Raw genomic sequence first — 13,026 nt, 5'->3', positions numbered from 1 at the left:
TAGTAGCCGTAGAAGGTGTCGAAGCCTCTGTACGTGGGTGTGTACTCGTCTTGGAGATAGCCCAGGTGCCACTGCAATTGCGAGAGGAGCGGACGCACGCCATTACACGTGTCTATCTGACCTGTAAGAACCTTAGCTATACAGACATTCAGATAAACTTTGCTGTCACTCAAACACTCCAGAGGGATTAGACAGCATTGGCTCGAAGAATGATTGCATCCTGTCTTGTGTCCATGAATTCAAACACACGCCGGATGAGGTAGACTCCCAGCACCGGTCATTGAAGGATTTAATACACTGAGGTTTATCCCCCAAAGTACTATACAGACAATGTGAGAAACGTGGAAGCAGGGGTGCCCTGTCACATCGTGCCTGACAGCGCTGAAAATTCAGCATGAACACGCGCTGCTATCGGTCTATGTTCATTTGAAGTAACACTGAGGAGAAATGCTCGAGTACAGATTACTTCCCCCCCTCCCCACCCCCAAATAATCGAGTCTGGTCGACGAGATCGTATCGCTTCTGTCCAGGGAGGAAACGAAGCCCCGAATCACTGCTTTCAGATTTCGCGTTTAAATTGGCGGAGCTTGTGACGTCACGGTGGAGCGACTTTTAATTCCCGACATTTTCGCATAATCGCTGCCTTTTGTACAAGAAAAATCTTACAAAAGTGGTGTTTCTTTATTTATGCCCTATGCTTACAGTAATTTTTTTTACTAACAAACAGTTAACTAGCTTCGCTCAGGCGCTGCAAGAAAATGTGACGTAAGTCACGGCGAGTGCGGCAATTTCAAGATGGCGCCGCCACACGCCTTTCGTTTTTTACGCCACTTCCCGGCACTGTGAATCTGCGCTAACTGTAAACGACCTATTTGTTCTTCCGTAGACCGTAACGATATATCCTAATTTAACAGCTTTACATACATCCATACAGTGTTCCTTTAAACGACGAATGGTGCCCATAAGACAAAGGTGTCGCAGAAAAATGGGGACCTTGAAGTGATCAATAATGGCCGAACTCGGATGTTGCCTCAGCCTGGAGTGAACAGGAAAACAAACCCCGTTGCCTAAACGCTGGCTGCAGGGTGAGAGTTCTCTTGTTCGACGACTAAGTGGTGTTTGTGTATGTATGTCTTTAACCCCACAAAACCAAATCACTATTCCACATCACGTAAAACTAGAGCATCTTGCTTTATGTCAAGTGATGTGCATTAAGATCGCCGGCAAGTATGCGTGGTGCTGATGGCGTTGTAGCGAGAATGACTTAGAAGCACTGGACGCCAAATTCACTGCGAAGCGTAACGTACCCAGTCTCACTATTATAAAGGAGGCGTTATTCAGCTAACCTTTTTGTTATTCAACTAGGGCTTGATTAGTGGTTTCTTGTCCTTTTCATTCCTAGCTTCTTTCTTCTTTCTTTTTTTTTTTGGGGGGGGGGGGAGTACCTTTACTAGGTTGCTATTTTAATGCGATAGCGTTAAGGGCCCCGTGTCGCAGAAAATCCGGCGTCCCGCGTCCGGTGTGCGGCGTTGCACCATACGTTGGCACGTCGCTTCGGCAAAAAAAAAAAAAAAAAAAAAAAGGTTTTCGAACCACTCAGGCCCTCCATGTGGCGCAAGGAAATTACTGAACTAATTGAATTTCTCAAGATAAAATACGTAGACAAATCGTTAAGTACGACTTACACACAACCTATACGTGCATGATAGCGTCGGATTGTAATTTGAATATACGAGAAAACATAATTCTGCTACGCGGAAGCTCAAACGCAAACCGCTTTTGACGCGATAGCGGTTTCCAGCTGCCGTTTCAGGTCTGTGTTATATGTTGGCATCTTCGACTGGTCGCCTCCATCCCCCGAAGCAGAGTCGGGCAGATCCGGCGTTCCCGGAACTCGGAGGTAGAGGACAATCGCTCAAGCCGAACGTGTGTGACTCGCTCTCGGAGGAGGAAATGGCAGATGCGAAGCCACGTGACTACTGCCAACGTCCGATGTTTCGCCTATCCGAAGCTTCCGGCGCTGCCGGGAAAACCGGCGAACGCGCTGGTGGGACGAGCGTTCGCCGAGACGCGAGCATGCAGTGGTGGTGGTAGAAACATTTATTGCCAACTATATGAATGGTGGGGGCGAAGCCCCCTACATGGCCCTTGTGTGCTCCTTTACTGTGAGGGGCCACCCTTACAAAGCGAAGGAGAGCCCTTGGAGTGCAATCCTTCTCATAGCACTGGATATGATCCGCCATTGGTCTTGAGCGGAAGTGCAGGTCAGAAGAGTCTCCCAGTAAGACTCCGCAACGGCAGGTGATGGGAAATGAGGGAAGGTGGGGCATGTGAGGAGGGTGTGTAGGAAGTCTCCTGGTTTGGCGCAAAGTTTGCATGTTGAGGGGAATTGGTCTAGGTATCGGGAATGTAGTAGTATGGCCGAGTTTATAGTCGTCGCCAGTGTGCGGCCTGCTCTATGGCGAGGGGTGGAGCTGGGGAGGTGTATTCCCTCAGTTTGTCCCGGTAGTACGAGAGAATATTAACGCGATAGCGTTAAGGAGCTCGTGTCGCAGAAAAGCCGGTGTCGTCGGCGTCGGTGTCGGCGTCGGCGTCCGCGGCGTTGGCCGTGAGCGATAAATCACGGCAGGCACTTCATAAATAAAAAATTGGAGGACGCTTAAGCTTCGCCTTCAAGAGTGGAACGCGACAGCGTTCCCGTCCACCCGCCAAGGGGTGTAAGACAATGGGCTACGGCGCAGCGACTACGCGCCCCGCATCGGACGCGGTGAGCGTCGAGCAACGCAGCGTTCGGCGCGACAACGAAATGTGCGCCTGAGCAAGCGACGCACGCCTGAGCCTTAGAAACAGCTCGTTTCTAAGGCAACACCGCGTTCACTAGAGGCGCTTTTGTACCGCTTTGAAGCATCGAACTCGTGGCTCAGTGGTAACGTCTCCGTCTCGCACTCCGGAGACCCTGGTTCGATTCCCACCCAGCCCATCTTGGAAGTTGCTTTTTATTTATGAAGTGCCTGCCGTGATTTATCGCTCACGGCCAACGCCGCGGACGCCGACACCGACGACACCGGCTTTTCTGCGACACGAGCTCCTTAACGCTATCGCGTTAAAAGCAACTTCCAAGATGGGCTGGGTGGGAATCGAACCAGGGTCTCCGGAGTGTGAGACGGAGACGTTACCACTGAGCCACGAGTTCGATGCTTCAAAGCGGTACAAAAGCGCCTCTAGTGAACGCGGTGTTGCCTTAGAAACGAGCTGTTTCTAAGGCTCAGGCGTGCGTCGCTTGCTCAGGCGCACATTTCGTTGTCGCGCCGAACGCTGCGTTGCTCGACGCTCACCGCGTCCGATGCGGGGCGCGTAGTCGCTGCGCCGTAGCCCATTGTCTTACACCCCTTGGCGGGTCGACGGGAACGCTGTCGCGTTCTGCTCTTGAAGGCGAAGCTTAAGCGTCCTCCAATTTTTTCTTTCCCTATGAGAATATCACGGAAGGAGAGCAGGCGCTCCCCGGCCCGTAGAGGGGGGTCGGCTCCTATGCAGTGGCCTAGGTTATACGGTGAACGCCGTCGCCAACAGCAGCGACGCTGTGTTGTGATGACGTTGCGGGAAACGCTTCAGTTTCGACGCCTGCTCCCACGACAGGGCTCGGACAAAGCCACCTGGCTCGGAGCGCCTCAGAGCGCTCGAAGGTGGAGGAGAGCGATCGAGAAGAACCAGCCGAACGCAGGGCGCGCACCCTCTTTCAACCAGCCGAAGACAACGCCGCTCGCGAGAGCGCTCTTGAGCGCTGAGACACGACCAGACGAAGATGCCATTAGTAGGAGCGGCGCAACCCTCTCAATTCTTTGCGCACCATCAAAAAAAAAAAAAAGAAAGAAAAGAAAAAACCGCGAAGCTCGCCCTCGTGCATATATATCGTTCGCCGCCAGCGTTTCCCGGCAACTATTGCGGTTGCATAAGCTGCAGTTGCCGGGAAGCGTGACAAGCACTCGGGGATCTTTGAATGCTATCGCGTTCCACTCTTAGAGGCGAAGCTTAAGCGTCGTCCAAATTTTCTTTCCTTCCTGTCACTTGAAGCAACCCATCTGAAGTAGCAAGCCCTGCATATCGAAGGGCTGATATTTTTTTCAGCTTCCATTAAACTCTCTCTCTATCTCTATAACTTGTTTCCCTTTATTTACAGCTACGGATATATACAATCGTGTGAAAGAATAATAAATTATAGCATAGGAGTTAATACCTTGTTAGTAGAGTAATTAACTATTTAGTCTGACAAATCTCTTTGACTTAACAGAAACACTATTTGAAGTTTACGTTAAGTTTCCCTCGTTTAATTGAAATGTTTTAGCTATCCAGCTCGGCTTATAGCAAAACTTATCGGACTTTCTGATCTGATCTGATTTTAATCTCAATGTTCTCGTCGGCCACATCACTCTGTACGTTCGGCGATGATTACACGCGAACTTCGGCTATACTCAGCGACAACCAAATAATTGAGTCCAGGGGCGGTATTCTGTAAGAGTCCACCTAGTGGACTGTCCGTTTCGGCCGCTGCTGATTCTATGCAGCTGTACGAGAGAGAAGGAGACGACCGGCCCTAGACAATCAGCAACGGCCGAAATGGACAGTCCATTATAGGTGGACTCTTACAGAATACACCCCCAGGTTCCTCCCACAACGCCGTACTGCACTTGGTTGAAGACTGGGCCTGCTGGTATGGCATATTAGATAGAGGTTGAATTGCGCAACACTTTGACGAGACACACAGAAGAGAAACACACACCACAGAGCGCTTCTGTGGCGTGTGTTTCTCTTCTGTGTGTCTCGTCAAAATGTTGCGCAATCCAACCTCTAATATGCCTTCCGTACCACCGCGCTCCGAAAACAGTTCCTATAAGATGCGCCGATATTGAAAGAAGTTTGCCTTCGTCGCGGCGTAACGGGCATGAGCAAGCGTAATTGCCTTCTGCGCGAATTCTCCTTGAGTTGGACTGCCGTGTACAGTTACCGCTTCATTATTATGTTGTCACCGACTGTAGACAGAGGTTCCAGTAGCAGTGCCACAACTCGCCCTCACCTTGCCGACCATGTGAGTGGCGTAGCCGAGGTCCTTGAAGTGCTGCGGCATCAGCTTGAACCCGAGCGGCAGGCCCCAAGCTTCGCCCACTTGTATCACCAAGCTCTGCATCCCTGCACGAAGGTCCAAGTACGCGACATCTTCTACGTTGGTGAGGATAGCAGTGATGAGTAATTTTCTTGAATTTACCCTCTAGATGATAAAAACGACAAATAAAATAATATGCGAGCAGAAGCCCGACTTATAACCGGGAGAGCCACGATGGGCTCGAGGTCAACCGTAAAATAAACAAAAAACGAGTAACATCCTCCTCCTCGTGAACCTCCTCCCCCTCTTCCGTTGGTCCCTCAGGAACAAAAGGATAACTTTTCAGTGATCCAAGTTTTTTTAGCAGTAGCAGTGGCGGACGTCACGATTATAACATTAATCTCCAACACGACTTTGCATTAACGAAACTTGAATAATTAGCCGTGTACTTTAGTTTACATGCTGTAATTGTAGAATCGCATGTCGTGTGAATTGCATAACCTTTTGAGGAACCTCAAACCTCAAAGCATAACCTTATGAGGAAAAATTTGTGCTCCAGTTTCGATAAATGCGGACTCTAAATGTGCTCTGGGATGAACTGCTGTTCAGGTTAGCAATATTTACGAAGTGTGGTTTTCTCAACTGCGGAAAGTTATTCACTAGATCAGAAATTCGTTTCGCTGCAAACTAATGCAAGACAGAATTTAACCAACGACTCCGCGGGCGTAGGGGAGGGGGAGGGGGGATGTTGTAATTTCGTAGTTGAAGTCGGCCAGCACAGAAAGTGGCTGACTCGTGTACTTGTGACTTCGTGTACTGGCTGACTTCAACTCTGCAATTACAACATAACCTTCCATCTCACCCCCACCACACCGTAGAGTTATTGGTTTTTAAAACGTCAATTATAATGAGGTTTTGCTTGTTATTAACTGTGTTGATGATTATCGAGCAACTTGCAATATCCGCTGCGGCTACGAAGCTCGCGGTCAGTAAAGGTTATCAATTTATTCTGAATCCTCCATATAAAGAAACTGTAATCTGAGACTGTCGTTGCAAAAACACGTGGTCTGTTGCGTTTCGGACTGTCCCGCCGCATAACGTAGTTTACACAGTTATGGGTGTGATCAAATATGAATGTTGCTTATGCACGTTTACATGACTCGTGTCTAGAATACTCCCTGGCGATCCTGCTTGGAATGCATGACTGTCTGGAGTGCTGGTCCATGCTGCCAGCGCCAATGCCCGTATATAGTATAGTGACAATATTTCTGTGCTTGTGAAGACTTTCGTGTCTCGTGCGTGTTGAGAATTTTTCCTTCGTTGTCTCCCGATTTTTAAAAATTAACCTTGCCTGGCTATAGTGTACTCGAAGTTTTGGAATTCCGGGCCTTAACAAGCGGCCTACATTCCCATTTCCATATAGTGTAATAATAAATAATAAAGATTATTATTATTGTTATTATTCCATCCGCCTTGTTCCGTTACCACGTACCGGTGTGTATGGGATATAGTCCCGTCATGAGTGCTGCCCTGGACGGAGTGCACACCGGCTGGACGTAGTAGTTGTTGAGCACCACGCCGTCGGCGGCCATGGCGTCCATGTTGGGCGTCGGTATCTGGGCGGAGCCGTGGAAGCTGACGTCGGCCCAGCCCTGGAGATCGCGCAAGCGTGACTTTGCATTTTAACGCTACGGCGCCGCCATATTGATGCACTGGCTGGAAGTCTCGCCGTCGGATCCTTACAGGCTCTTAGGGCAGCCGTTTGCACAGACAGTGCGCATATGCAGTTCTGGATTTCATACCATAGCGTTGTCAGCCACGACAGATTTATGTTCTCTCTCTTTGTTGCACGCAGGGAGGTTATATATATACCACGGTGAGATCCTGCTTCACAGGAAACACCATACACGTCCTCCACCTCTCTCCGTTTTGCGTGTCTCTTTTCGGAACGCGAAAGAAATTAAGTGCAACTCTTCTTATTACATGTGTACAGACGAGGAATTGTGCCGAGAATCGTTTCGAAACTTGACTCGTAAGATCGGCTGCGCGTTTTTACTGCAGCATAAGGAAACCGAGGACACCTAATTGCACTTCTTACGAGTTGTGAATGTGAACGTATCGATACCCAATTGAACGCCGCTGAGCGATCCTTGGAGTTATGAACTACTCGTGAGCAAGCGAGCGCGTTGAGACGATGGAGGAAGGAGAAATGTAGGAGGGAGCATTACGTCACGTAGCCAGCCTTGGCAAGCAAACGCTCCGTGAAGCCATAGCGGTGGCCCATCACGTGACCTCTGTCGAGATCACGGAGCAAGGATCGAGATTTGCTGGGACGTTCGGTTCCCAGTAGTTATGCCAGTAGTTCTTATTCGATGCGCGCTTGTTCGGCTGCCTTTCCGTGACTCTGCCCGAAGATCGGCAACTCTAAAAATCAATCGCGCACTTTGACGTGCGATTACGTGTTCGGCCGACAGGTTTGGCTTCAACAGCCTTGCAGTCTGCGCTCTCCTACATTTTTCCTTACTCCACGCTTGGCCAACGCCTCCTGCAAGACCAGTGCACTTTGATCCGTGACGTCATGCAACCTTGCCCGACTGTCATAGAACATAATGGGGACGCTTGGCGCGTTTTGATTTGGCCTTGCCGGGGCGCAGTTTGAACGCAGGCGAGAACTTGCGCGGACAAGGAACGCGCGGATAACAAAGGCTTCCGAGATCGATGGCGAGGGTGAAGTGGCGTTGTGGTGATGCCCTCTCCCCTTATACGATACAGCTGGCGCGCTATTGCGGCCCCCAGCAGGCTCTGCTGTCGAGGCGCGCTTGTGACGTGGCGTCGCAGACTTATAAAAATTAAAAAGAAACGCGGGGGCAACTTTCTGTAGAAACGAAGGGAAAGCTACGGGCGCGTGGCCGCTGCACATGTGTTACCGCGCCAAGTAGTCCGCCAGCGTTTGACAGTGCTTTTGGTTGCTCGGAACAGACGCTGAATTGACGCAGCTTCACGTGCGACGGTTTTGCGTTTGCCCAGACACGTAAGGGAAAAGCGGAAAAATAAGTAAACTTTTACATTCAGTGGTGTGTTTTACCTTATTTAACTGTTGCTAATAAGGAGTTTATGTCTTCTCTTCCCCAGCTTAAAGTAACGTGGATGAAAACATGGGACTCTTTTCAGAAGCGCTCTCACTTGTGCGCGCTTTGCCTCCGTAGCTTTCCCTACATTGCCACAGAAATTCGTCCGCGAACATAGGTGCCGTTTTTCGCGTGTCCAGACGACAGACGCCGGCATTTGCGCTCAATGGGCCATTTGATGCTTTCGCATCAATAGAGAGAGTATATATGACATATCCGCTATGCGACCATCTAGGGCGAGTAATAGCTGAACCTAATTGATTGTGGAGAGAACTCTACACTCAAGTATAGGTCAGGGAGGCAGGACCAAAGAAACGGCTGGGGTGGGGCATACGGGTAGTGGACGGCGAGGCCGTGAGCACAGCAGGCACTCACGCGCGTGCATTTAGTCGCGTACTCCGCAGCTGCGAAAAGATGGCATGAATGTAAACTCGGAGGCCGCTCGACAGAGCCACCCCCTTAACGGAGAATCCTTGAAGACAAACTCAGCCCAGAAGAGAAATCAATGTCCGAAGGGGTAATTGTGTCAACGCGAGCTTTAACCGCTGCATAGGATTCATGTAATTAATGTAAAGTTACAGCGAGGGCCTGGAATTGTGGTGGACGTATATCATAAGGTCCTCTGTATTCGGATTTTATATGTTTAAATTTCGAGAGATTAATATCGAATGTTATCTTATGAAAATCGAGATGGGAGACAAATCCAGATATTTGTTGTCTGGTAGTCCCAAGATCGGAATTTTGCCAATAATTTTCACGAACTGTTAACACAAGCATCTCCTTTTGGACACAAGGGTTTTATTTAAAGAAGCGAAACCACTCACAGAAACGTATACTGAAAGAGAGAGTCGCTCGCAAGTCATGTTACGAACTTATATGGGCGAATCTTAGTTGGAAGGCGGCACTTTTTACGCGAACCACGTAAACAAAAACAACTACAAGCGTGTTTGGTGATCCGCTGTTTAGTTAATTCGTTTTCCACATCTTTTAACAAAGCAAAAAAAAAAACTACTGATAGTACACACGGGCATGCTGAATGAACTGCATCTTTTGTCATTTCTCTAATATGTACACTACCGTCTACTATTATTTTTGTGCAATGCTCTAATGTTTGTGTAAAATATTGCGTGTACATCATTATACAGTTTATGTGGCTTTCATAGATTACGAAAAGCCATTTGATTCAGTAGAGATACCAGCAGTCATAGAGGCATTACGTATAATGAAGGAGTAAGGAGTAAACGACGCTTGCGTAAATATCTCGCAAAGTATCTACAGAGATTCAGCAGCTAACTTAATTCTCCACAAGGAAAGTAGGAAGATACCTATAAGGAAAGGGGTCATACAAGGAGACGCAATCTCTCCAATGCTATTCACTGCGTGCTTGGAAGAAGTATTCAAGCTATTAAACTGGGAAGGCTTAGGAGTAAGAATCTACGGCGAATATCTCAGCAACCTTCGGTTTGCAGATGACATTGTCATGCTCAGCAACACTGGGGACGAGTTACATTGAGGACCTTAACAGAGAGAGTGCAAGAGTGTGGTTGAAGATTAATATGCAGATAATGATGAATAGCCAGGCAAGGGAACAAGAGTTCAGGATTGCCAGTGAGCCTCTATAGAGTCTGTGAAGGGGTACGTTTACCTAACTCAGTTGCTCACAGGGAACCCTGATCATAAGAAGGAAATTTATAGAAGAATAAAAATGGGTTGGAGCGCATATGGCAGACGTTGTGAGCGCCTGACTTATCACCATTATCATTGAAAAGGAAGGTGTACAATCAGTGCACTTTAGCGGTGCTGACATATGGGGCAGAAACTTGGAAACTGACAAAGAAGCTCGAAAACAAGTTAAGGACCGCGCAAAGAGCGATGGAACGAACAGTGTTACATAGGCGTAACGTTAAGAGACAGGAAGAGAGCGGCGTTGATCAGAGAGCAAACAGGTATAGCCTAATTCTCATTGACATTAAGAGAAATAACTGGAGCTGGGCAGGGCATGTAATGCGTAGGTTAGAAAACGGTGGACCATTAGGGCTGAAGTGAAGTTATGGGGTTTTACGTGCCAAAATCACAATCTGATTATGAGGCACGCTGTAAGGGGGGTCTCCAGAAATGTTTACCGCCTGGGGTTCTTGAGCGTGCACCTAAATCTAAGTACACGTGTTTTTTCACATTTCGCCCCCATCGAAATGCGGCCGCCATGGCTGGGATTCTATCCCGCGACCTCGTGCTTAGCAGACCAACACCATAGCCACTAAGCAACCGCGGCGGGTACCATTAGGCTTACAGAATGGGTGCCAAGAGAATGGAAGCGCAGTCGAGGACGGCAGGAGATAGGTGGGGTGTTAAGAAATTCGCAGGCGCTAGCTGGAATCGGTTTGCGCAGGACAGGGGCAATTGGAGATCGCAGGTGGTGGTGGTGATAAACTTTATTTCTGCTATTTACAGGAGAGGTGTGAGCTGAGCCCTAAGGGCCCAGGCAGGGAGAGGATTTCGTCCTGCAGTGGACATAAAATAGGCTGATGATGACGATTTATCATGTATGTGTATTATATTTTGTTATGTACCCATTATATATGCTCATTTAGTCCTTACTGCCAGGCCTTCCTTTCCCAGTGCCTCATACGAGGCTGGTAAGGAAAAAAAATACTTCGCAAATGGTGCGATGCTCGTCATTACAAGCCCTTCTTTACGCACATTATCCATTGCATTTTGATCATTTCTGTTTCCATGCTAGACCTGTCAGGGATTTAGGTAAAACGTTCTCTCAACATCACAACTATACCGTTCGCAGTGCAGAGCAGCGTCAGTGCTGCGTTCACTGAGTTGGGCAGAAAGCGGTGGCTTCAGCGTGTCCTGCGCACTGTCCTGCCAGTAGGACAGCACTCGAGTGCGGTTCTCGGGGCATCGTTCTAGCAGATATTATTTAAACTCATCCTTTAGAGAATGCAATTCGGGACGAACTTCTGGGATATATCGCGGAAAGCCTCTGCAGCGCAGGTATTTACAACCAAATGACCAGTATATCGAAATAAACATTGTGAGATGTGCGGTTTTCAATGAAGTGACCTGTAAACAAACTATCAATATGAAAGGGGGGGGGGGGATCGTTGGGCGGAACAAGGCCCGAAATGTACGCACCAGGTCGTCGGCGAAAATGAAGACGATGTTTGGCGGCTGCCGTTGCTCCGCGACCGTTCCCGGTACAGCGAGCCGCAGGGCCACTGCCACGAGTGCTGCGAGTATCTGTCGGACATTTAAGTGCAGCCCGCCGTCAACGCCCGCTGGATCGTGCGCTAATTTCTCCTCGAGACGACTTCGCAGCGCGCCTAGATCGCGCCACCCATTTCTTTACAGTGTTTGATAGCGAGAGTAATCACTCTAGGCTGGCAAATCATTCTACAGAAACAGCTTTTATTCATATAGTATGGAAATCTTTGTATACTTGAGAAAATTGAAGATTAAAATGCCCTCGTTTGAGTTCCGCGCCAGCCCTGGTAGGTGACTTTGACGCCACAAATTTCAATTTTTTTCTTCTCGTGTGTGGGCCGTTATGACGCACGAAAACTTCTCTAAAATCATTAGGCTGAGCGCTTTGTTTATTTATAACGTGACGTATACCTCCATGGGGTTAAAGAACCCCATGCAGGGGTTCTTTAACGGAGTTCCCCACTACGGCGTGCCTCAGAATCATATCGTGGCTTTGGCACGTAAAACCTCACAATGTAAGTTTAATTTTTAAGATGATTGACCTCACGGAGTTTGTTCGAGAACTTCGCGACGACGTCTCCACATAACTATCGTTCTTTGCGTCTTTATCTGGCTCACGTAGTCTCTTCCCATGCACGGTACAGGCAGAGCCGTTTTGATATGTTAGAAGCGCGGTGTACTGATGCAACCTAACTGAATATTCAACTTTAATGTCCATTTGAAGCTACAGCTTATGCTTAACTGGTCATATCACTGTGATAAGTTCTTCCGGATAATTTCGCTTTTCATTTTTTATTCATGTCTTTCTTTTTCAGATCATCACTTTCTTCTTTGCTTTCTCCTTTTGTTCTTCTTCTCCAACGTTGAGTAGCAGGCTAGAGGGCCCCGACCATTAGCGATTATTCTGGTTATTCTTTTAATAATGTTTATCCACCCTATCCAACATAGTAGTTCAGGCCGACCTCCCATCTTTTCTCTCATAACAAAGCACTCTTTCTCTCAGTTTATTCTGTCGACTGTCCCCTTTGTAAGCTTCCTCTAAAAGAAAATGTCGTACATTCACCTCTCAAAATTAAAAGGGCGGACGTAACTCTAAGTACACCTCAGCTAATAAAAAAATGCTTTAAGTGGCACATAATATCTGGATAATTGTGGGTAAACCACGCATATGCATTTATAGCAGCGCACGTATGGGTGCACTTGTACACAGGGACGAAGAGATCGAATGCACGCACCTGGACAGAAGCTGCCATGGTCGTTGTTGCCTGAACGATTTTGGTTCCCAAAGCTTGCCGATCGCTTTAACTGCAGGCTGCTTATATATGTGCTGCATGTGTGGTCGTTCCCAAATTTTGCAGTGGACAATGTCACGTGAGGGTCGTGCGCGGGTGACTGAACTCTCCGTTTGGCTCCTGTGCTTCCAATTAACGAAATCTAAACGCGAGATAATTGACGCGCTGCAGTCTTGTCCTTCCGCGCTTATCTTACGAATGGGAGCTGTGCTTTATGTGACGAGGGCGGTGCCGGGCTTTGTACTTGCTTACATCGTACATTTCCGGGTCCGCAAAGGACTTCCTGGCCCTCAGG

At 48.3% G+C, this 13,026-nt stretch overlaps 1 protein-coding gene across 1 annotated transcript in view; it reads right to left on the bottom strand.

Moving 5' to 3' along the window:
• The window catches only part of LOC142570402 (arylsulfatase B-like), a 22,139-nt gene extending 9,447 nt beyond the window's left edge, over window positions 1-12,692 (bottom strand). Inside the window, exons 1-5 of the mRNA XM_075678788.1 lie at window positions 12,675-12,692; window positions 11,371-11,475; window positions 6,591-6,750; window positions 5,072-5,184; window positions 1-71 (exon numbers count right to left, since the gene is read on the bottom strand). The exon at window positions 1-71 is cut by the window's left edge and continues 40 nt beyond it. Of these exons, the coding sequence (XP_075534903.1) occupies window positions 1-71; window positions 5,072-5,184; window positions 6,591-6,750; window positions 11,371-11,475; window positions 12,675-12,692 (467 nt within the window). The remainder of the gene's footprint in view (window positions 72-5,071; window positions 5,185-6,590; window positions 6,751-11,370; window positions 11,476-12,674) is intronic.
• Between the last annotated feature and the right edge of the window lie 334 nt (window positions 12,693-13,026).

This window comes from Dermacentor variabilis, chromosome 2, assembly GCF_050947875.1.
Source record: "Dermacentor variabilis isolate Ectoservices chromosome 2, ASM5094787v1, whole genome shotgun sequence".
Taxonomy (NCBI): Eukaryota; Metazoa; Arthropoda; class Arachnida; order Ixodida; family Ixodidae; genus Dermacentor; species Dermacentor variabilis.
Note: the sequence above shows the minus strand (reverse complement) of the source record. Positions and strands in the feature narration are given on the sequence as shown.